Genomic DNA, 26247 nt, shown 5'->3' with positions numbered 1-26247 from the left:
GTCACACACAACTACAGACGGCAGGCTAGCACTGGAGGAGCAAAGAGCCCCATACACATCCTCTTCCCCCCTCGAAGAAAGCGCACTGACCATCATGGCCAGGGGCAGAGACTTGGCCCTGGCAATGCTGGAGGAGATGTCAGACAGGTTTCTTCCTACCTAATCCTCTTGTTACCTTCTGACCTCTGCATCACCCCACACACTCTGCAAGACAAACTATCTAGGATAGGAAATCAAGCACACAAAACAGGCATTAAGGGCTTGCACATGGGTTATTAGCCATTTTATTGTTGTCAATGCTGACATTTCTTTTGGAAATAGATCAGTCCACATACTAATAGGATAATGGGGCTGAATTCACGGCCTCTAGGGGCGCGTATGAGGTGCGCACGCACCGGTGGGGGCCCTGCAAGTTCCAGGTTTAGGCATGCACTATGCATGCTCCTAAACCTGGGACTTGCGATCTATCAAGAGTCCTCTTGGCAGATCGTACAAATCTAACAGAAATCGGCATTTGCTGGTGGAGATTTGGGCTATTTCCCCATGTTCTGCACAGTGGATGCCCATGAAATTCTTGTGCCATTTATAGCGGAGACATTTAAAGGACAGAAAAATAAAACAATGTCAATAATTTAAGCATTTAAAAACCTGTGAAATTAGGTAAGTTTATTTCTAGACACTTTAAAATATGTACATTTATTTTTCTAAATTTATTTTTGAAATAATTAATTAAATTCCATTTTGATTAATTTTAAATATGTGATACTTAAAAAAAAAATATTAAGTGTGTGTGTATTTTTTTGGTATTCCCATTCATACTTATGTTGATTCCATATATATGGAACTCACCACAAGTATGAATGGGAATGCCCCTATATTGATTGGTTGGGCTGGCCCACGTGATCCCAGGGACACTTGAGGAACGTTCATGTCCCTGGGACATGTGGGCCTCTATGCAGACCTACACATAGAGGCCCAGGACCGTAAGTCTCTGAACCTTCTGGACCACCCAGGTAAGTTTGTAAATTTTTGCAGGTCGGAGGCATCCGGAAGCCTCCGACCACAATTTCTGCACCATTATTGTCACCCCATGTGGGAGATGGAGGAGGAATTAAGGGTTTGGAGAAAAAAGCCTACAAGGATTAATACAAATAGAAAAACACAGATGAAATGGGATTGATGCTGGACAATTATTTTGGAATCAGTTAGGTTAAATGTTGTGCTTTGAGAATAACAGGAAAAATGTTTCTTTAAACCCACATCCAAGAGTGGAGGAGAAGTAGTCAGTTTGGTTGATAGGTCTATTGGTGAAACACTGAATGGGGCAGAAATTAGGTGACAACCTTACCACTTGCTGGGAACATGAAGGGAACAAATAACAAGTGTAATGTATGTACATAAGGTCTGCCCACCAACAGGGGGCACTACCGTCGGAGGTCCTAGGGTCATAAGTATATTCGTGCTAGGCCTGGTATATAACCTGAACTTCACGTTTGTATCTTCATTTCTGGAAGCCATTAAAGACTGACCAGGTTACACCTAATCATTGGCTCACAGTACGGAGTTCATTGTATCATTTCATACACTACAACTGGCGACGAGGCAAATATGAACCCTCGCAAAAGTATGGCGTGCACAGCACGATCGAGTACTGTTGGAATTCTCGAGAGATTCAATGAGGGAGAGGAATGGGGAGATTTCACGGATCGTCTTGACCAGTATTTTGTGGCAAACGACCTAAACGAAGACAAAGATGCAGAGAAGCGCAGGGCAGTTCTTTTCACCGTCTGTGTCACCACGACCTATGCACTCATCAAGAATCTGCTCTCATCCACTCTTCCTACAAAAAAGGATTACAAAGAACTGTGTGCTCTAGTTTGGGAGCACCTTAAACCCACGGAAGGAATCCTCATATCCAGATATTGCTTCTATACGCACGTTCGTCTAGACGACCAGGACGTAGCGGCATTTGTTGCCGACCTGAGACGTCTTGCAGGGCCTTGCAAATTTGGGTCTGTATTGAAAGACATGCTGCGTGATTTTTTTCATGATCGGGGTCAACCACAGGGCGATCTTAAGTAAGCTGCTGGCTGCGGAGACGCCGGACCTCAGCAAGGTCATCACCATCGCCTAGGCTTGTATGTCCACGCAGAAAAGCACGAAACAGATATCGCGACAAAACAGGAACTCCACGGCAAGTACTGTGTACAAAATTGTATCGACGGCCGGTAGAGCTGCACATGGCAGGGCCTACTCGACCGCGTCTGCAAGACCGGGAGCCGCTCAAAGTTCGCCATCGAGGGCCTACTCGACTGCGTAGGAGAGAACGGGAGCCGCTGAAAGCCCGTCATCGGGTGCAAATCCGAGCTCAACGTGTTGGCGTTGCGGGGGCAATCACTGACCACATCAGTGTCGCTTCAGGCAGTATGTATGCAGAGGGTGGGCAAAGACGGGGCATCTTCAGCGGATGTGTCAACAGCAGAGCAAGCGAGCTGCGACACACCACGTGCATGATGATCAATTCAGCGTGGATCTGGCGATGCAGCCCGAGGCAGTTGAGAGCTCCGAGGAGGAAGTGTATAGCATACGTGCGTTCCTAACAAAGAGCCAACCGATAATGATGGAGGTAAAATTACTAACAGAGCCAACCGATAATGATGGAGGTGAAATTAAACGGCGTGCCGGTATCCATGGAATTAGACACGGGTGTGAGTCAATCGATAATGAGCCCGAGGACTTTCGAAAAGCTGTGGGAGACCAAGGTAGAGAGATCCAAGCTGAGTCCGATAAATGTGTACCGACACCAAAGAGCTCATACCAGTGATCGGTAGTACAGCAGTAAGAGTGTTGTATGAGGGAGTGGTTCATGATCTACCGTGAAGGATTATCCCAGGCAACGGCCCGTCTTTATTCAGCAGGAGTTGGCTCGAGAAAATAAAATGAAAATAGTACAATATTAAAGCTTTGTCATCAGCGGATGATGATTTTTGTGCTCAAGTGCTGAGCAAATTTCCCTCGCTGTTTGAACTGGGAATTGGCAGCTTCAAGGGAACCAAGGTGCAGATTCACCCAGGCCCAGAAGCAAAGCTCATCCATCACAAAGCCAAGGCGATCCCGCACATGATGAGAGAAAAGGTCGAACTCGAATTGGACAAGCTACAACGCGAGGGGGTCATCTCATCGGTTGAATTTAATAAATGGGCCAGCCCCATTGTTCCGGTGTTAATGAGCGATGGCATGGTCAGGATTTGTGGAGACTACAAGGCCATGATCAACCGAGTTTCGAAACAAGATCAGTACCCGCTACCGAAAGCTGATGACCTATTTGCAACACTAGCCGGGGGAAAATCGTTCACCAAATTGGATCTAATGTCGGCCTACATGACACAGGAACTGGTTGAATCATCAAAGAAACTTACATGCATCAACACACACAAAGGACTGTTTATTTACAACAGGTGCCCTTTTGGCAATCATTCAGCGGCAGCCATAGTTCAGAGAAACAGGGAGAGCCTATTGAAATCTGTCCCCAGGACCCTGATATTCCAAGACAACATCCTAGTCACCAGTTGTGTCACCGCCGGGCACCTGCACAATCTGGAAAAGGTTCTGCGTCATCTGGACAAAGTGGGACTCAGGCTGAAACGTTCGAAATGCGTTTTCATGGCACCAGAGGTTGAATTCCTTGGACGAAAGATTGCTGCAGACGGAATCAGGTCTACAGACGCAAAAACAGAGGCCATCAAAAATGCACCCAGGCCCCAGAATGTGACGGAGCTGCGTTCGTTCCTGGGTCTTCTCAACTACTTCGGTAACTTCTTACCCAAACTGAGCATAGTATTAGAGCCTTTGCATAAGCTGCTCAGGAAAGGAGATCACTGGGTGTGGGGTGAACTTCAAGATAGAGCCTTTGAGAAGGCCAGAAATCTGTTGTGTTCCCACAAGCTACTGGTACTGTATGACCCATGCAAGCGTCTAGTTTTGACCTGTGATATGTCGTCCTATGGGGTTGGTTGCGTACTCCAGCAAGCCAATAAGTCAGGCAAACTACAACCAATTGCATACGCATCTCGAAGCCTGTCCAAGGCAGAAAGAGCCTATGGCATGGTAGAGAGAGGCTTTTGCATGTGTTTATGGGGTAAAAAAAATGCACCAGTACCTGTTTGGGCTTTGCTTCGACCTGGAAACTGATCGCTTATATCGTTGTTCTCGGAACATAAAGGTATCAATACCAACACGTCGTCCCACATCCAGAGGTGGGCGCTGACATTATCTGCCTATGATTATGCCATTCGCCATAGACAAGGCATCGACAACTGTGCTGATGCATTGAGCCGGTTACCGTTGCCCACATCGGAGGTGGAAACGCCAAAGCCCGCAGAGCTACTCATGGTCATGGGTGCCTTTGAAAGTGAAGGGTTGCCTGTCACTGCTCAAAAGTTAAGACCTGGACCAACCAGGATCCGACCCTCTCGGTTGTAAAACGTTCTGTTCTTAACGGGGACTGGTCGAACATCCCCAAGGAAATGGGTGATGAAACCAAACCGTACAGCCGTCGCAAAGATGAGCTTTCCATCCAGTCCGACTGTTTACTGTGGGGTAATCGTGTTGTAATGCCCAAGAAAGGCGGGCGAGATTTGTACGGGAGTTACATAGTACACATCCCGTTATTGTCATGATGAAAGCCATCGCCAGGTCTCATGTTTGGTGGCCTGGCATTGACTTGGACTTAGAGTCATGTGTGCATCAGTGCAGCACTTGCATGCAGTTAAGCAATGTCCCAAAGGAAGCTCCGCTCAGTCTGTGGTCATGGCCATCCAAACCGTGGTCTAGAATCCACATCGACTTTGCGGGCCCCTTCCTCGGTAAAATGTTTTTTGTGGTGGTGGATGCATACTCCAAATGGATAGAATGTGTGATCATGTCATCCAGCACTTCCACTGCCACCATTGAGAACCTGAGAGCCATGTTTGCCACACATGGTCTGCCAGACATCATTGTCAGTGACAACGGACCGTGTTTCATGAGCCTAGAGTTTCAAGAGTTCATGAAACGCAATGGCATAAAACACGTGAGGTCAGCCCCGTTCAAACCCGTGTTCAATGGTCAAGCGGAGCGGGCAGTTCAAGCCATCAAGCAGTGCCTGAAACACATAACTCATGGTTCCTTGCAGACACGCCTGTCACGCATACTGCTCAATTACAGGACAAGGCCACACACGCTCACCGGGGCCCCGCCTGCGGAACTATTGATGAAGAGAGGCCTCAAAACCAGGCGCTCTCTAGTCCATCCTGACCTTAACGATTATATCAAAACCCGATGTCAACACCAGCAGTGGTATCACGACCACACCGCAGTGTCACGCGACATATCTGTAAATGACCCAGTGTATGTACTTAACCATGGTCAAGGGCCCAAGTGGCTCCTGGGCAATGTTACGGATAAGGAAGGTAACCGGGTGTCTAAGCTCAAGAATGGGCAGATGTGCAGGAAACACATTGATCAAATCAAGCTATGACACACTGACGAACCGGAACAGTTGGAAGAAGACACCGTGAGCTTAGACGACCAACCAACTCACGTCCAGCCATCAGAAGAACCCACTGTGGTCAACGCCCAGCCTCAAGTCGTGAGAGACTTGGAAAGCACTGGGACTGTACTGAGACGGTCAACCAGGGAGCGAAGGGCTCTGGACTGTCTGAACTTGTAATATGGACTTGTGCCAAGAACTGTGGGGGGGGGGGGGGTTGGGGGGAATGATGTAATGTATGTACATAAGGTCTGCCCACTAACAGGGGGCACTACCAGCAGAGGTCCTAGGGTAATAGGTACACTCGTGCTGGGTCCGGTATATAACCTGAACTTTACCTTTGTATCTTCACTTCTGGAAGCCATTAAAGACTGACCAGGTTACATCTAGTCACTGGCTCACAGTACGGAGTTCATTATATCATTTCATACACCACAACAAGGGTCACAGAGGTAGCCAGTTAATCAGCTAAGTCTGGCAAGGAAGCCTGAATGAGTGAGGGGAAATAGTTAGCTAAAGCCCATATCTGGTCATGAACAGAAGGCTTGCCAGAAAAAATTAATGAGCCCACTAATAGAATAATGTGGTGTAATTTTAATATTTTCCTTGTTTGTTAGGAGGCTTCTGTAGTTAGTCAAATCAAGGCGAGATTTGACTACATCTATTACTCTGTACATTCACTTGCTGTCTGTAAAGTAAGGCAGCTTAATGATTAGCATCTGGCCTCATCTCACAAAGTATTTCAATCCATCTTTGGAAAGATCAGAGAAGCAGACCTAAGGGTATGTACGAAAGACACAATATCCAATTCAGATCACAAGGGAGGTCTATGTTTACACACCTGGATTACGCTATCATATAATTAGGTATTGGACTGTAGAAACATAGAAAATAGGTGCAGGAGTAGGCCATTCGGCCCTTCGAGCCTGCACCACCATTCAATATGATCATGGCTGATCATGCAACTTCAGTACCCCATTCCTGCTTTCTCTCCATACCCCTTGATCCCTTTAGCCATAAGGGCCACATCTAACACCCTCTTGAATATATCTAATGAACTGGCCTCAACAACTTTCTGTGATAGAGAATTTCACAAGTTCACAATTCTCTGAGTGAAGAAATTTCTTCTCATCTCGGTCCTAAATGGCTTACCCCTTATCCTTAGACTGTGACCCCTGGTTCTGGACTTCCCCAACATCGGGAACATTCTTCCTGCATTTAACCTGTCCAATCCCGTCAGAATTTTATATGTTTCCATGAGATCCCGTCTCATTCTTCTAAATTCCAGTGAATATAAGCTTAGTCAATCCAGTCTTTCTTCATATGTCATTCCTGCCATCCCGGGAATCAGTCTGGTGAACCTTCGCTGCATTCCCTCAATAGCAAGAATGTCCTTCCTCAGATTCGGAGACCAAAACTGTACACAATATTCAAGGTGTGGCCTCACCAAGGCCCTGTACAACTGCAGCAAGACCTCCCTGCTCCTATACTCAAATCCTCTCGCTATGAAGGCCAACATGCCATTTGCCTTCTTCACTGCCTACTGTACCTGCATACCAACTTCCAATGACTGATGTACCATGACACGCAGATTTCGGTGCACCTCCCCTTTTTCTAATCTGTCATCATTCAGATAATATTCCGCCTTCCTGTTTTTGCCACCAAGGTGGATAACCTCACATTTATCTACATTATACTGTATCTGCCATGCATTTGCCCACTCACCTAACCTGTCCAAGTCACCCTGCAGCCTCTTAGCATCCTCCTCACAGCTCACACTGCCACATAGCTTAGTGTCATCTGCAAATTGGAGATATTACATTCAATTCCTTCGTCTAAATCATTAATGTATGTTGTAATTAGCTGGGGGCCCAGCACTGAACCTTGTGGTACCCCACTAGTCACTGCCTGCCATTCTGAAAAGAACCCATTTATTCCTACTCTTTGCTTCCTGTCTGCCACCCAGTTCTCTAGCCACGTTAATACGTTACCCCCAATACCATGTGCTTTAATTTTGCACACTAATTTCTCGTGTGGGGACTTTGTCAAAAAAAGTCCAAATATACCACATCTACTCGTTCTCCTCTGTCCACTCTATTCGTTACGTCCTCAAAAAATTCTAGAAGATTTGTCAAGCATGATTTCCCCTTCATGAATCCATGCTGACTTGGACCGATCCTGTCACTGTTTTCCAAATGCGCTGCTATTACATCTTTAATAATTGATTCCAACATTTTCCCCACCACCGACGTCAGGCTAACCGGTCTATAATTCCTTGTTTTCTCTCTCCCTCCTTTTTTAAAAAGTGGGGTTACGTTAGCTACCCTCCAATCCATAGAAACTGATCCAGAGTCTATAGATTGTTGGAAAATGACCACCAATGCATCCACTATTTCTAGGGCTACTTCCTTAAGTACTCTGGGATGCAGACTATCAAGCCCTGGGGACTTATTGGCCGTCAATCCCATCAATTTCCCTAACACAATTTCCTGATTAATAAGGATTTCCTTCAGTTCCTCCTTCTCGCTAGACCCTCAATCCCCTAGTATTTCCAGAAGATTATTTATGTCTTCCTTAGTGAAGACAGAACCAAAGTATTTGTTCAATTGATCTGCCATTTCTTTGTTCGCCATTATAAATTCACCTGATTCTGACTGCAAGGGACCTACATTTGTCTTCACTAATCTTTTTCTCTTCACATATCTATAGAAGCTTTTGCAGTCAGTTTTTAAGTTCCCAGCAAGCTTACTCTCATACTCTATTTCCCCCCTCCTAATTAAACCCTTTGTGTTCCTCTGCTGAATTCTAAATTTCTCCCAGTCCTCAGGTTTGCTGCTTTTTCTGGCCAATTTATATGCCTCTTCCTTGGATTTAACACTGTCCCTAATTTCCCTTGTTAGCCACAGTTGAGACACCTTCCCCGTTTTATTTTTACGCCAGACAGAGATGTACAATTGTTGAAGTTCATCCATGTGATCTTTAAATGTTTCCCATTACCTATCCACCGTCAACCCTTTAAGTATCAGTCGCCAGTCTATCCTAGCCAATTCACAAGTATATGAGCACACTCCTTAACACAAGGCGCTTGGACCATGGGTTTGTTTCAGGCTACAGTAGGAGCTATCAGTGACATTTCCCAGTTTGCTGTTCACCATTGTATCGGGGTGACCGAGGCTCTCTGCAGTAGTAGGAATAGTTACATTACTTTCCTAATAGGCAGAGCGAAGCAGGATAGGAGAGCACTCGGCTCGACTGTATTACAGGCTTTCCCAGGATCCAAGATGCATAGACTGTATCCACATTGCCTTGAATACTCCCCATCACCATTCCAGCATCTTTCTAAATAAAAAAGATTCCACTCCCTGAACATCCAGCTTGTTTGTGACCACAGACAGCGCAGCATACAGGTCTGTGTCAGGTTTCCCGGCAGCAGTCATGATTTGTTAATCCTGCGCCATCCCGTGTGCCGCCTTTATTCCAACCAGGCCGTCAAGTTATATGCTGGATACCGGGCGACGAGGTGTATCCCCTTCAGACATTGCTCATAACTCCTGTCAGAAACCTGAGAACAGTTGCAGAGCTAATGTTCAAAAGAGCCACATCACCACCAACTGTTGGCATGCTCAAGCAACGCTTCCGTTGCCTGGATTGTTCAGAAGGAGCTTTGCAGTTTAGTCTCGACTGTGTTTCCAGATTTCTGGTTGTGCACTGCATGCTGCATAACTTTGTGATAATGAGGGATCAGCCCTTACCACCACCTTTGTTGCAGACAGCAGTCAGATTTCCTATTGGGTGGATGAGCATCCGAATAAATGAGTTCTTCACTTTTAATAAAATGCTGGCAGAAAGCAGCACAGAACCCCAGTAATCTAATATAATATTCAGAAAACATCTCAATGCAGCATCAGCCTGCTATATATGTAGGATGAATAAATAAGAAATAATAGAAAATAACTATAAATTACACATTATTAAATAAAATGTTAAATATGGTTATACTGTAGTTTAATTGCCAATTGTGCAAGTTAAAAGTAACTTGGAATAAGAATAATGCTTCAATATGTTTTTATCTTGGAATGACACACTTCCCTTAATTTTTTTTACAATACATCTTAATAGAGCAATTATAAATTAGAGTTTATTTCTCACCAACCTTCATGTCAGAAACAGTAACCATGACCTCATAGGACTGTTGATTGTATCCACTTGTGTGTGAAATGTCATTGGTAATTTTTGAAGAGCCAGGGTGTAATATTTTGGTTGGATACCAACAAGCATGGCCTTAGAGCAACCTGCACAACTAGATAGTATTCTCCCAGACACCACCAATTCAATATTGCACATGCAGATATCCACCACTTTGATATGAACATACGGTTAACCAGATAAACAACAGCCTCAACCCATTCAGATTTTTTTTAATGATCATAGCAGCTTTGCAAAACCAAATTTTGTTGTAAAATAAATTAGTATAAATTAGCAACAGGCAATTTCTAATAATTACATTTTTAAAGTGCAAACTCCTTAATGATCCACGCCCACTTCCAAGAAAAGTTGAGAAAAAGAATTTAAAAAACATGCATATCCACACAAGAACTGGCCACCTTAATCATACCACTTACTCCCAAAATTATTATAAATGTATAGAAGAAATCTAGAAATACTTATTTAAAATGAACATTCATTGGCTTGCCACCAAAGCTCCTTCACCTTTGACCTTGCAGGCAACTGCTGGTTTGTTTCATCAGCCAGAGAAACCTCCAAACTAGGGGTCCTAGTGTTTACTGAAAGTGGATCTGCGGAGGCTGTGTCACCTGAGGTTGATAGTGAATCCATGTGATTTGTGTCTTCAGTGGGTGCAAAATTCATTATCTGCAAAACACAAATTTAACAAGAAAATATAAGTATCACATTTATGAAATATTTACTGTATAAAGTACTGCAGCATATTGCACAGTATAATTTGAAGACCCTTGGAAGAAATTTTAAAAAAATTAAATTTTGACATGTTAAAATGTCAGTATACATTTGATGAAAATTGTGCACACATTTTGTAAAAAAATGATGTGATGTCTTTATGAGCTAAAACTCTGTAAAAGCATTTAACAAAACTAACAGTGTTTGAGTTATTCAACAGAAATAGTGGTGTTCTCCCAGGTGCAATATTATGATGTTGGTTGCTTTATAGCACACAATTGTGTTTTTCATTAAATTACTAAAATTTATCTTTTCAAAATTGGATTAAAATTCTGTTTCGGAACATAGGAACAGGAGTAGCCCATTCAGGTCCTTGAGCCTATTTCCCCCATTCAATGAGGTCATGGCAGATCTGTATCCTAACTCCATTTACCCACCTTGGCTCTATGTCTCTCTAGCAAAAATCTATCGATCTCATATTTAAAATTATTAATTGAGCTAGAATCTACTGTTTTTTGTGGGAGAGAGTTCCACATTTCTATCACCCTTTGTGTGAAGAAATGTTTCCTAACCTTCTCCTGAATGGCCTGGCTCTGATTTTAAGGTTATGTCCTCTTATCCTAGACTCCCCCATGAACAGAAAAAGTTTATTTCTATTTACCCTATCAATTCCTTTCAAAATCCTAATAACTTCAAACAAATCACCCCTTAACCTTCTGTAATGCAGGGAATACAAGCCTAGCTAATGTAATCTTGCCTCATTATTTAACCGTTGGAGCCCCGGTAACATTCTGGTGAATCTGCCCTGCACTCCTTCTAAAGGCCAATCTATCCTTACTAAGGTGCGGAGCCCGGAACTATACACAGTACTCCAGATGTGGTCTAACCAGAGCTTTGTACAGTTGTAACAAAATGTCCTCCCCTTTTATTCTAGCCTTCTAGATATAAAGGCTAACATTCCATTAGCCTTTTTGATTACTTTTTTCATATCTGACCACTACATTTTAGTGATCCGTGTACATAGACCCCAAAATCTCTTTGGACTTCTATTGGTCCTCGCTTTTCACATTGAAAAAAACTCAGATTTTTCCGTTTTTGGTCCAAAATGGATGGCCTCACACTTACCTGCGTGGAAATCCATCTGCCACAGTTTTTCTCACTCACTTAATCGATCAACGTCTCTTTAAAATTTTAAGCTGTTGTCTACACTACTTACTATGTCACCAATCTTTGTTTCATAGACAGACTTGGATATATGGCTCTCTATTGTGTTATCTAAGTCATTAATAAATATAGTGAATAGTTAAGGTCCCAGCACAAATTCTTATGGGACTAGTCACTTCCTTCCAATTTGAGTACATACCCATGATCCATATTCTGTGTCTTCTACCACCTAATCAATTTCCTAACCAGGTCAATAATTTGCCTTCAATTCCATGAGCTTTAATTTCAACTAACAGTTTTTGATCTGCCCAAATGTATACAAAATGTTAAGATTGTCATAGCTGTAAAAACACTGTTTTATTGGGCGCTAATGGGTTTTGGATCTTGCTGTAACTGGAGGGTATGTAAAAACAACTATAGTTGAGGTACTTTCTTAACTTGACCAGAGCTGACACTAGACGGAGGCAAGTAAATGAGGCTCATCTGTTTATCCATCGTGCCTCAAAATATCCCTATTTGTCCCACCAGGAATCAAAAACCAGTTTTATCTATACTAAGCTGCACATGGTAAGGTATATCAAAATGGCTGATATTCTTACTCCAGCTCTTCAGTGTAAACTCAGTCTAACTTTCTAACACTTTTTTCACATACATTAAAGATTTTGGAAGGACAAAATTTGGCATTTAAAAATGTGCTTCAATGTGCTTCAAACATTGGGGTTATTACTGTATCTTGGCTTTTGTCATAACTGGTAAATATGGTATTAATAGGTACAAAACTAAATGTTATATTGAGTGCGATTCTGTAAAATTGCCCCTGCTGGTATTACTAAAGGAGGTGACGAGTTCATAACAGTCAGAAATAGCAGCTTCATGGTGAATAAACAGAAAAGTTACATGCATTGCAATATTAGCAAATAAATATGGTTCAGCAGAACATGTGGTCCTAAAATTTCACAAGGTTATTATTAATGTTATGTTGATGTAGTTTCTTCATGATTGTGAAAGATCACTTATCAATGTTTTAAGTGTGAGGATTTTTACTATCTTTAGTACAAAGAAATAAAACATTTTTAATTGATCAACATAGATGTGATGCAGAGGACACTCAAATGGGACTGCGGAGTAAATTCTCCATCCCAGTTCCCCACTGAATAATTTGTTTATGGATGCAATAAATTGATAATACGACATTTAATATTTAAGCTATCCTGCAAAGAGAAATATTCTGTTTGCCCGCTCGCTTACTTTCTTGGCAGGCATTTGTGTGTGGTGTGTGTGGAGACCTAGGGCCCGAACTTGGTGGCCTTACCGCCCACTGCCGCTGGCTGCCGCCGGGTTTTTTGGGTGGTCTCCCCTCAATGACAATTTCCTCGAGGCCTCCTGCCGGCGGGAGGGGAGGACCGCTGGGAACTGCCCGCTGATGGCTGCTAGCACGCAAGTGACCTCCTGCTCGCCGAGCTGCCATTTTGGTGCGGGCGGGAGTCGGCGGTAGCAGGGGGAAGGACCGCTGTGTGAAGGCAGGTCTAAACCCAACGGTAAGTAAGAAGACCTGCAAAAAAAGGTTAGTGAACTTTTATTTTTTTTCCAGCTATTTATGTGGATGGGGTCCCCTGAAGGTGTTCCAGTGGTTTTTTTTGGTGTGTAAATTTTTATTTTTAGCTGTTGCCCCATCCCTGGACTCAACTCAATCCTCGGTGGCACTTTGGCGAGGATCGCATTTGCCGCCGAGATTGGGAGCTCCCGCCCGCTGCCGCCCAGATTCAAGGCGTAAGTCGTTTTTTGCCAAGCGGTAATGGTATATCTTTTAGAGGAATCTTCCTGGCAAAGTACCGCCAGGTCTCTTGGCGGTCCTTAGCTTTCACCAAGTTCGGGCCCCGAGAAAGGAAAAAGGAGAAAATACATACAAAAAGAAAAATTGTATTTCAAACTCAAATATATATTTACTTTAAGAATTCACTTTAAATAATTTAAACACAATGTTTTATGAGTCTGGGTTCTGATGGAAGATGCTGCCAAAATTTTTAACTTATGTTGTGCATTTTATTTTTTAGTTCTTATCACAATCTGCATGATAAATTATAATGCACTGACATACTAGTTGTGATCGTGTCAGAATTTGGCTTGCTGTGAGTGCCTCCTCTTCAGAGGACTCATCTGAATCCTCATGATTAATTTTATTTAGACTGGGTGTGCTTCCTGAAAGTTGGCTCTCCTCCAGAAGCTGCATATCCCCCTTGTCTAGACTGTCGAGAGAGCGCCTCCGTACTCCCCAATTAAAGGTATCCATACTCTCACCCTGAAAGAAAAGGAAAATGCAACATCATTTTCAAAAAATACATGCAATCAGCAGATCATAACATACTATATTTAATCAATAAATATTTGTATGAAAAATAAAAGACTATTTAAACGTGATTCTAAAAATGACTTATTCAGAAGTACAAATCCAGATATTGGTATAACTTTTTCTACCACCTTAGGACATTTGTTTCCACAGATCGTAACTTGCACTAACTTATTTTACTAGCTGCAAGTAGCAGTTAATCTGTACTATTAATGGGCACTCAGATTTCCCTTTTCACCAATAATAGCAACAGAGAGCTATTGCTGGAACATAAATGTGCAGGCTAGTAAATGGGTTGGTGGCAGTACAACTGATCCACAAATTGATATGGGATAAGCATTCTCTGGCCACTATGGTGGACTATCTGTAAATTAGGTGTGCGGTGGGCAGGGTGTCCACTATGCCTGCCCATTGACATTGGTGCAAGGCCTGAACATTTCCATGATAATATCGGGGGACTGGCAGCGCTGACAGACAGCTTGGACCCGAGCCAGAAGTGGAGCAGTAAGGGGAGAAGGCAGAGGGACCGATAGTAGTCGGGAAGATTTTGGCGTCATTGGCAAAGCTTTTTTTATTATTTTCCGAATGGCCTGTAGTGAACCGCTGGTTCGACCACTCAACGTTCAGTTCCACTGCCAACTGGGAGATCAAAATTGTATCAGAGTCCTAAATACGACTTAGAACCCCGATAAAGTGCCTCGCTGTAATTTACAGCTCACTACCGTCCAGTTGCCGCTTGAAAATGGGGCAAAACTCGTCCCTTGTGTATTGTGACAAGGTAAATGCATTCATGGTTATTTGTTGTCCTTCATGAAGGATGCAGGAAAGACTATTTATAGGGTTGAAATGGAGAGGAACTGATACAGGTCTTCAAATCTAGTGTTAGGTCTCGCACTTGCTGGTGAGGCCAACGACAAATACAACAAATAAAGTAATATTGCTCATATTAAGGAGCTTGGTTCTTTCATCAAGTGAAGGAGCACGTTTTCCTTTCTCTACCGCAATCAACTAGTATAGCCTTCCTCAGAGACTAAGCATGATCTGAAGGATTATGAAAAGCTTCAGAGGAACTGAGTGGGATTTTCTTTTCATCCATCATTCCTCACTTAATAGTAGTGGTTGTTCATTGTAATCTCTCTTTTAAAGTACAGTATGGATAAGCTACATGTGTATCACAGGATTCTTGGTCAAATTTCATGGCGCTTACATGATCAAACAAAATAAATTTAATGCAACAAAATACTTAAATTTTGAAGCCTAAAATTATAAGGAAAGCCAAATCATTTCAATGAAATGAAATTCCTCAGGTTTTATAAAGGATGGGTGATCTGCCCGCCATATTGCCACCTAGACAATGAAGATAAAAAGCTATTCCATAGCATCCACATTAGCACGTACAAACTAGTGGGTTGACAAAGAGTTGATGGTGGATAGGCAATGGCAAACATTTAAAGATCACATGGATGAACTTCAGCAATTATACATCCCTGTCTGGAATAAAAATAAAACGGGGGAAGGTGGCTCAATCGTGGCTAACAAGGGAAATTAAGGATAGTGTTAAATCCAAGGAAGAGGCATATAAATTGGCCAGAAAAAGCAGCAAACCTGAGGACTGGGAGAAATTTAGAATTCAGCAGAGGAGGACAAAGGGTTTAATTAGGAGGGGGAAAATAGAGTATGAGAAGAAGCTTGCCGGGAACTTAAAAACTGACTGCAAAAGCTTCTACAGATATGTGAAGAGAAAAAGATTAGTGAAGACAAACGTAGGTCTCTTGCAGTCGGATTCAGGTGAATTTATAATGGTGAACAAAGAAATGACAGACCAATTGAACAAATACTGTGGTTCTGTCTTCACGAAGGAAGACACAAATAACCTTCCAGAAGTACTAGGGGACCGAGGGTCTAGTGAGAAGGAGGAACTGAAGGAAATCCTTATTAGGCGGAAATTGTGTAAGGGAAATTGATGGGGTTGAAGGCCGATAGTCTGCATCCCAGAGTACTTAAGGAAGTGGCCCTAGAAATAATGGATGCATTGGTGATCATTTTCTAACAGTCTATCGACTCGGGATCAGTTCCTATGGACTGGAGGGTAGCTAATGTAACCCCACTTTTTAAAAAGGGAGGGAGAGAGAAAGCGGGTAATTATAGACTGGTTAGCCTGATATCAGTGGTGGGGAAAATGTTGGAATCAATTATTAAGGATGAAATAGCAGCGCATTTGGAAAGCAGTGACAGGATCGGTCCAAGTCAGCATGGATTTATGAAGGGGAAATCATGCTTGACAAATCTTCTGGAATTTTTTGAGGATGTAACTGATAGAGTAGACAAGGGAGAACCAGTGGATTTGGAGTATTTGGACTTTCAAAAGGCTTTTGACAAGGTTCCACACAAGAGATTGGTGTACAAAATCAAAGCACATGGTATTGGGGGTAATATACTGTCGTGGATAGAGAACTGGTTGGCAGACAGGAAACAGAGAGGCGGGATAAACGGTATCTTTTCAGAAAGGCAGGCAGTGACTAGTGGAGTGCCGCAGGGCTCAGTGCTGGGACCCCAGCTCTTTACAATATACATCAATGATTTGGATGAAGGAATTGAGTGTATTATCTCGAAGTTTGCAGATGACACTAAACTGGGTGGCGGTGTGAGTTGTGAGGAGGACGCTACGAGGCTCGAGGTTGACTTGGACAGGTTAGGTGAGTGGGCAAATACATGGCAGATGCAGTACAATGTGGATAAATGCGAGGTTATCCACTTTGGGGACAAAAACACGAAGGCAGAAAATTATCTGAATGGCGGTAGATTAGGAAAAGGGAAGGTGCAACGAGACCTGGGTGTCACGGTTCATCAGGCATTGAAAGTTGGCATACAGGTACAGTAGGCGGTGAAGAAGGCAAATGGTATGTTGGCCTTCATAGCTAGTGGATTTGAGTATAGGAGCAGGGAGGTCTTACTGCAGTTGTACAGGGCCTTGGTGAGGCCTCACCTGGAATATTGTGTTCAGTTTTGGTCTCCTCATCTGAGGAAGGACGTTCTTGCTATTGAGGGAGTGCAGCGAAGGTTCACCAGACTGATTCCCGGGATGGCTGGACTGACATATGAGGAGAGACTGGATCAACTGGGCCTTTATACATTGGAGTTTAGAAGGATGAGAGGGGATCTCATAGAAACATACAAGATTTTGACGGGACGGGACAGATTAGATGCGGGTGGATTGTTCCCGATGTTGGGGAAGTCCAGAACCAGGGGACACCATCTTAGGATAAGGGGTAGGCCATTTAGGATTGAGATGAGGAGAAACATCTTCACTCAGAGAGTTGTTAACCTGTGGAATTCCCTGCTGCAGAGAGTTGTTGATGCCAGTTCTTTAGATATATTCAAGAGGGAGTTAGATATGGCCCTTACGGCTAAGGGGATCAAGGGATGTGGAGAGAAAGCAGGAAAGGGGTACTGAGGCGATGATCAGCCATGATCTTATTGAATGGTGGTGCAGGCTCGAAGGGCCGACTGGCCTACTCCTGCACCTATTTTCTCTATTTCTGTGTTAATACAGTTGTTGTACTGTGTATAACTTTCAATTGTAGCACGAATGTAAAACTTGCAGTATTGGATCAGGCACCCGTTATACACCTTTCTTTCCAAAGTCGAGCAGGGTATATAACAGGCAACCAATCCAGTTTTATGCTCCCACTGTAGTTGAAAGTTCCACCCATTTATTGTATTTTTGGAATTGTTATTTAATAAGTCTTTGACAATCCTTAAATAAAAAGTGGCAAAAGAAATGCCATTAGAAATTTCTACAGGGTTTCTCCAAAGACTCAGTGCATTTTGTGTGGTTCTGAGCCACATACATCAAGAACATAAGAACATTAGTAAATACAGGCTGAGAAGGCAGCATCCAGCCCATCAATTCTGTTCCATTCATAGTCCATCTATGACTATTCTAACCTTTTTCCTATACCATGAATTTCCTTCCTCAGGAAAGATGTTGTTTAATACTTCTATAACCCTCTTGTCCCATGCTTGCTTCTTGATCTGTATCCAAGTTATCAAGTCTCACTTGCCCATTACATCTGTCCTCACGAGCCTGCATTGGCTCCCGGTCCTCCAACGTTCAAAATTTCAAATTTTTATCCTTGTTTTTAAATCCCTCCATGACCTTGGCACTCCCTATCTCTGTAAGCTCTTCCCAGCATACAACTGTTCCTGAACTCTTTGTTCCGGCCTCTTGTGCACCCCCCTTCCTTAGCAGCACCATTGGCAACCATGTCTTCAGCAACCTAGGCACTACGGTCTGGAAATTCCCCTCTAAAGCCTTCTGCTTCTCCACCGCCCTCTCTTCCTTTAGGATCCTCCTTAAAATCTAAATCTGTGACCTTTTAATCGCTCCTTTGCCTCAGTGTTTTCCTCACACTATTTTGGGTGTGCCTTGAGATTTTTAAAAAAATGTTAAAGCTGCTAAATGAATGCAAGTTGAATTAATTGTAGGTTATCTCAGCTGGGATAGTGAGGACACATTACAATTGATCTCAGTGTCCCTCAGTGAGCTAGGAGACAACAAGGTTCCCACACCCAATTGTTGGAAAATTTGCTTCTGTAAATGGGAGGGATCAGTAAGGCGCTATCTCTTCCTAAAGACAGCTATTACCTAGGGCCACATGAAGAATGTACACTTAGGGAAGGTGCAGAAGAGGTATTTACACAGGTATAAATGTAGCCAAGCAAGAGTTACTGTTTTTAGGAGAGGACCACAAAAATTGGGAAGAAATGTCACCAAATACTTCTAAGAATTCTTAATGTAAAGGAATAATTATCCTTTAACATAGGTCAATTTTAAAAATTTTAACAGTGTATTTTAAAACTCTCAGGTATTGCAATGTAGTTGCAAGAAATATAACAGCAGTTCTGGTTAACAACAAACTGGTATTTTTACCAGGAGAGCTACTGACAGATCTTACCACAGTAAGCACAATTTGTTACAAATATGCTAACAAAGAATTCAACCATTTAGCAAAATAAAAGCCAATGTTGCTAAATGGCATAATACAGCTTAAGTCATTACCACATTGATGGTATTACGTAACATCATCCATAGGAATAGCGTGTTGTTGTCAAGCAATACCAAAGATGGCAGTGGAATGCTAAAGCCTATTGAAAATTTTACAATTAATATTTGACAACTTTGAAAATACAGGCTTAATATGACAGCCTTTAAAAGTTACTCATGCTTTTGAATCAAAATCATGGCAAAGTCTGCTGTTATCACCGTTATTACCAGAATACCTGCCCTGAGCAAGCACAAATGAAAAGGTGATGCTATCCTTGTAAATGTTGTACAAACAATGGATTCTGCTTTACATGCATTTAAAAAATTTCCCCAATCTAGCGTCGGAATTCATGAGGTAATTTACAGTACATAATGCAACAAGCTGATGAATTGCAATGCAGCACAACATTCCACTTGCAGACTGCAACATATCAACAAAGCTGCACAATGGAATATCTTACCTGAAGTTCCTAGACAGCAATAAAGAGTAAAAAAAACACATTATAACACTTAGTTTCTAAGAAATGAATATATTTTCACTTTCTATAAAAGCAAAATTCCTTTTTTAGGCTGTCCACTGCTGTCTTGTTTTCTCTTTCAACAGAATAGCTGACAAACCCAGCCCCTTCCAACATCACACTATTGCCTGACAAGAGATGAATTTCTGTGTCTTCCTACTTTTTATTTTCCCTAGAATTGCATCATTGTGTCACTAGATATTGCTCTATTTAGTTTCCCAGTCAATGATTGATTAACCTGGTTTGAATGTCAGTAAAAGCTGCTAGTCAAGACAAAATATTAGGCTTTTGAGTTCTACTTAATCTTTGCTAAACTGTTTCTTTTTAAATTTATGAGATTAATGCATACATTTGAACTCTGCTTTTCCTGAAGCATTTACTTAAAAAGATAACCGTGAACCAATTGATATTATTTTGAACATTTTGATCCTTTGCTGCTAAACATTTTCTACATTATTACTTCACAGACTATATATAGTAGCAGTAAAGCTTCAAATGTTAAAGGGGGCAGGTGTATAAACTTCCTTTGGCATCTAACATGGTAGAGAGAAAAACTGAGTTTTTGGAGCAAAATGTTTTGAAAACTTGCTAATACACCCATTATATCCCTCTCATGGATTAAGTTAAGTTAAATTCCAATAAACCTATTTCCGGTAAGTGATAAACAAAGATAACAATTAATCTATCCGAATTTAATAATAACAAACCGGACGGTCTGCACCTGGGCAGGACCGGAACCAATGTCCTAGGGGGAGTGTTTGCTAGTGCTGTTGGGGAGGATTTAAACTGATATGGCAGGGGGATGGGAACCAATGCAGGGAGACAGAGGGAAACAAAAAGGAGGCAAAAGCAAAAGACAGAAAGGAGATGAGGAAAAGTGGAGGGCAGAGAAACCCAAGGCAAAGAACAAAAAGGGCCACTGTACAGCAAAATTCTAAAAGGACAAAGGATGTTAAAAGAACAAGCCTGAAGGCTTTATGTCTTAATGCAAGGAGTATCCGCAATAAAGTGGATGAATTAACTGTGCAAATAGATGTTAACAAATATGATGTGATTGGGATTACGGAGACGTGGCTCCAGGATGATCAGGGCTGGAAACTCAACATCCAGGGGTATTCAACATTCAGGAAAGATAGAATAAAAGGAAAAGGAGGTGGGGTAGCATTGCTGCTTAAGGAGCAAATTAAGGCAATAGTTCGGAAGGACATTAGCTTGGATGATGTGGAATCTATATGGGTAGAGCTGCAGAATACCAAAGGACAAAAAACGTTAGTGGGAGTTGTGTACAGACCTCCAAACAGTAGTAGTGATGTTGGGGAGGGCATCAAACAGGAAATTAGGGGTGCGTGCAATAAAGGTGCAGCAGTTATAATGGGTGACTTTAATATGCACATAGATTGGGTTAACCAAACTGGAAGCAATACGGTAGAGGAGGATTTCCTGGAGTGCATAAGGGATGGTTTTTTAGACCAATATGTCGAGGAACCAACTAGGGGGGAGGCCATCTTAGACTGGGTGTTGTGTAATGAGAGAGGATTAATTAGCAATCTCGTTGTGCGAGGCCCCTTGGGGAAGAGTGACCATAATATGGTGGAATTCTGCATTAGGATGGAGAATGAAACAGTTAATTCAGAGACCATGGTCCAGAACTTAAAGAAGGGTAACTTTGAAGGTATGAGGCGTGAATTGGCTAGGATAGATTGGCGAATGATACTGAAGGGGTTGACTGTGGATGGGCAATGGCAGACATTTAGAGACCGCGTGGATGAACTACAACAATTGTACATTCCTGTCTGTCGTAAAAATAAAAAAGGGAAGGTGGCTCAACCGTGGCTATCAAGGGAAATCAGGGATAGCATTAAAGCCAAGGAAGTGGCATACAAATTGGCCAGAAATAGCAGCGAACCCGGGGACTGAGAGAAATTTAGAACTCAGCAGAGGAGGACAAAGGGTTTGATTAGGGCAGGGAAAATGGAGTACGAGAAGAAGCTTGCAGGGAACATTAAGACGGATTGCAAAAGTTTCTATAGATATGTAAAGAGAAAAAGGTTAGTAAAGACAAACGTAGGTCCCCTGCAGTCAGAATCAGGGGAAGTCATAACGGGGAACAAAGAAATGGCGGACCAATTGAACAAGTACTTTGGTTCGGTATTCACTGAGGAGGACACAAACAACCTTCTGGATATGAAAGGGGTCGGAGGGTCTAGTAAGGAGGAGAAACTGAGGGAAATCCTTATTAGTCGGGAAATTGTGTTGGGGAAATTGATGGGATTGAAGGCCGATAAATCCCCAGGGCCTGATGGACTGCATCCCAGAGTACTTAAGGAGGTGGCCTTGGAAATAGTGGATGCATTAACAGTCATTTTCCAACATTCCATTGACTCTGGATCAGTTCCTATGGAGTGGAGGGTAGCCAATGTAACCCCACTTTTTAAAAAAGGAGGGAGAGAGAAAACAGGGAATTACAGACCGGTCAGCCTGACATCGGTAGTGGGTAAAATGATGGAATAAATTATTAAGGATGTCATAGCAGTGCATTTGGAAAGAGGTAATATGATAGGTCCAAGTCAGCATGGATTTGTGAAAGGGAAATTATGCTTGACAAATCTTCTGGAATTTTTTGAGGATGTTTCCAGTAGAGTGGACAAGGGAGAACCAGTTCATGTGGTATATTTGGAATTTCAGAAGGCTTTCGACAAGGTCCCACACAAGAGATTAATGTGCAAAGTTAAAGCACATGGGATTGGGGGTAGTGTGCTGACATGGATTGAGAACTGGTTGGCAGACAGGAAGCAAAGAGTAGGAGTAAATGGGGACTTTTCAGAATGGCAGGCAGTGACTAGTGGGGTACCACAAGGTTCTGTGCTGGGGCCCCAGCTGTTTACACTGTACATTAATGATTTAGACGAGGGGATTAAATGTAGTATCTCCAAATTTGCGGATGACACTAAGTTGGGTGGCAGTGTGAGCTGCAAGGAGGATTCTATGAGGCTGCAGGGCGACTTGGATAGGTTAGGTGAGTGGGCAAATGCATGGCAGATGAAGTATAATGTGGATAAATGTGAGGTTATCCACTTTGGTGGTAAAAACAGAGAGACAGACTATTATCTGAATGGTGACAGATTAGGAAAAGGGGAGGTGCAAAGAGACCTGGGTGTCATGGTACATCAGTCATTGAAGGTTGGCATGCAGGTACAGCAGGCAGTTAAGAAAGCAAATGGCATGTTGGCCTTTATAGCGAGGGGATTTGAGTACAAGGGCAGGGAGGTGTTGCTACAATTGTACAGGGCCTTGGTGAGGCCACACCTGGAGTATTGTGTACAGTTTTGGTCTCCTAACCTGAGGAAGGACATTCTTGCTATTGAGGGAGTACTGCGAAGGTTCACCAGACTGATTCCCGGGATGGCGGGACTGACCTATCAAGAAAGACTGGATCAACTGGGCTTGTATTCACTGGAGTTCAGAAGAATGAGAGGGGACCTCATAGAAACGTTTAAAATTCTGACGGGGTTAGACAGGTTAGATGCAGGAAGAATGTTCCCAATGTTGGGGAAGTCCAGAACCAGGGGACACAGTCTAAGGATAAGGGGTAAGCCATTTAGGACCGAGATGAGGAGGAATTTCTTCACCCAGAGAGTGGTGAACCTGTGGAATTCTCTACCACAGAAAGTTGTTGAGGCCAATTCACTAAATATATTCAAAAAGGAGTTAGATGAAGTCCTTACTACTAGGGGAATCAAGGGGTATGGTGAGAAAACAGGAATGGGGTACTGAAGTTGCATGTTCAGCCATGAACTCATTGAATGGCGGTGCAGGCTAGAAGGGCCGAATGGCCTGCTCCTGCACCTATTTTCTATGTTTCTATGTTTCTATAATGGAGGATCTGTCAATCATTCTGGCATCAAAGCAACAGTATGCTTTTAATTTATGGTTAATAGTTAGCAGAAGAAAATAATTACCCATATATTTGTTAGAAAAACTAGCCTATATCCTTTCTTCCAAAATATTAAGTATAGATTTTTTTAATGCAATTGTTAATAAAACCCCACCTCTCCATCCTCCAGTTCCACATCCAGGAAGTCAAAATCTCTAAAAACTCTGAATTGTTGTTCACTTGTTGTGTCATCCATATTTTCTTGATCCCTTGGACCGTCTTCAGAAGATGACACCAAGCTTGTCTGATGCTCAATAAGGTCAAGATCCCCACTTGAAGAGAAAATAACCTAAAACAGATAATATCCTCATCTCAGTTTAAAAGTATCTCATACATTTAATGAAATGCTTACTTAGTGTAAAAGATTACTAATATAAACTACACATACTAAGGGTATTTTTAGATATTTATAAGAATACCAAACAATTATTTATTTAAGAGAGCTGCTTTGCAGTGTTCTGATAATATTTGTACAAGGGATCAATGTTATCTGGTAATACTATTTCCATTGTGAAAATCCTTTCACTGGTCTTCCTAAATCTTACCACCCAATCAAATGCATTCAGATATATTTACTTGAAAATTAATTAAACATTGCAACTAATTAACTTACCAATTATGCTAACTGCAATTTATTGCTTGATATAAATAAAATCCAAATAATGATATAAATAAAATCCAAATAATGATCTTCACAAATATGACCTTTAAAGTATTATGTTTAATAAATAGCTTGAAAGAGCTTCATACGATCCTTTGAAAGTGAAACAAGAGTTGGCTGTGGTGTGAGGACTGAGTAAACAATGTGACCTTAATTAATAGCAGGAAGTTGTGTCATTGTTTTCCTGTATGCTGTGTGAAAATGGAGAATTTGTTTTAAACCTGTTTTTTTAAACGGAGAAACATTTTAAAACTTCATATTCTGTTTTCAATTTCTGATTTGAACTCAAGATAAAAGCTACAATAATAACTCAATGTATCTGTACACTAAACTTAACACAGATGTTTTATGTATATTTATATAGACACACAAGTTGAATTCATGAAATATCAACAAAAATAACAACTTTTATTTATATAGCACCTTTAACGTAGTGAAATCGTCCTAAGGCGTTTCACAGGAGTATTATGAGATAAAAATTTGACACCAAGCCGCATAAGTAGAAAATAAGTGCAGGTGACCAAAAGCTTGGTCAAAGAGGAGCGTCTTGAAGGAGGTTTTAAGGAGCGTCTTGAAGGAGGAAAGAGAGGTAGAGAGAAGAAGAGGTTTAGGCAAGGAGTTCCAGAGCTTGGGGCCTAGGCAATAGAAGGCATGGCCACCAATAGTTGAGCGATTATAATCAGAGATGCTCAAGAGGGCAGAATTAGAGGAGCGCAGACATCTCGGGGTGTTGTGGGGCTAGAGGAGACTACAGAGATAAGGAGGGGCGAGGCCATGGAGGGATTTAAAAATAAGGATGAGAATTTTGAAATCGAGTCGTTGCTTAACCGCAAGTCAATGTAGGTCAGCGAGCACAGGGGTAATGGGTGAGCGGGACTTGGTGCGAATTAAGACATGGGTCATCATCATCATCATCATAGGCAGTCCCTCGGAATCGAGGAAGACTTGCTTCCACTCTTAACACGAGTTCTTAGGTGGCTGTACAGTCCAATACGAGAACCACAGTCACAGGTGGGACAGATAGTCGTTGAGGGAAGGGGTGGGTGGGACTGGTTTGCCGCACGCTCTTTCTGCTGCCTGCGCTTGATTTCTGCATGCTCTCGGCGACGAGACTCAAGGTGCTCAGCGCTCTCCCGGATGCACTTCCTCCACTTAGGGCGGTCTTCGGCCAAGGACTCCCAGGTATCAGTGGGATGCTGCACTTTATCAGGGAGGCTTTGAGGGTATTCTTGTAATGTTTCCATTGCCCACCTTTGGCTCGTTTGCCGTGAAGCAGTTCCGACTAGAGTGCTTGGTTTGGGAGTCTCGTCTCTGGCATGCAAACAACGTGGCCTGCCCAGCGGAGCTGATCACGTGTGGTCAGTTCTTCAATGCTGGGGATGTTGGTCTGGTTGAGGATGCTAACATTGGTGCGTCTGCTCTCCCAGGGGATTTGTAGGATCTTACGGAGAATCATTGGTGGTATTTCTCCAGTGACTTGAGGTGTCTAATGTTTCTGAGCCATTCAGGAGGGCGGGTATTCCTACAGCCCTGTAGACCATAAGCCTCAGGTGGCCGAAGGCTGCACTGGAGGCAGTGTTGGATCTCGTCGTCAATGCCTGCTCTTGTTGATAGGAGGCTCCCGAGATAAGGGAAGTGGTCCACGTTGTCCAGGGCCGCGCCGTGGATCTTGATGACTGGGGGACAGTGCTGTGCGGCGAGGACAGGCTGGTGGAGGACCTTTGTCTTGCTGATGTTTAGCGTAAAGCCCATGCTTTCGTACGCCTCAGTAAATACGTCGACGATATCCTGGAGTTCAGACTCTGTGTGTGCACAGATGCAGGCGTCGTCCGTGAACTGTAGCTCGACGACAGAGGTTGGGATGGTCTTGGATCTGGCCTGGAGACGGCGAAGGTTGAACAGGTTCCCACTGGTTCTGTTGTTTAGCTCCACTCCAGTGGAGAGCTTGTCGACTGTGAGGTGGAGCATGGCAGCGAGAAAGATTGAGAAGAGGGTTGGGCGATGACGCAGCCCTGCTTTACCCCGATCTGGACGTGGATTGGGTCTGTGATGGATCTGTTGGAAAGGATCACGGCCTGCATGTCATCATGGAGCAGGTGAAGGATGGTGACGTACTTTTGGGGGCATCC

The 26247-nt window shown here is 42.8% G+C and overlaps 1 protein-coding gene across 2 annotated transcripts in view; it reads right to left on the bottom strand.

Annotated features, from left to right (window-relative positions):
- fryb (furry homolog b (Drosophila)) overlaps positions 1–26247 on the bottom strand; it is a 439334-nt gene that overhangs the window by 39252 nt on the left and 373835 nt on the right. For both annotated transcript variants that reach the window (XM_070892324.1, XM_070892325.1), the window contains exons 51-53: positions 23573–23746; positions 13710–13910; positions 10241–10402 (exon numbers count right to left, since the gene is read on the bottom strand). In XM_070892324.1, the coding sequence (XP_070748425.1) occupies positions 10241–10402; positions 13710–13910; positions 23573–23746 (537 nt within the window). The remainder of the gene's footprint in view (positions 1–10240; positions 10403–13709; positions 13911–23572; positions 23747–26247) is intronic.

Source organism: Pristiophorus japonicus, chromosome 10, assembly GCF_044704955.1.
Source record: "Pristiophorus japonicus isolate sPriJap1 chromosome 10, sPriJap1.hap1, whole genome shotgun sequence".
NCBI lineage: Eukaryota > Metazoa > Chordata > Chondrichthyes > Pristiophoridae > Pristiophorus > Pristiophorus japonicus.
The sequence above is the reverse complement of the archived record's forward strand: the minus strand, read 5'-3'. Positions and strand labels throughout refer to the sequence as shown.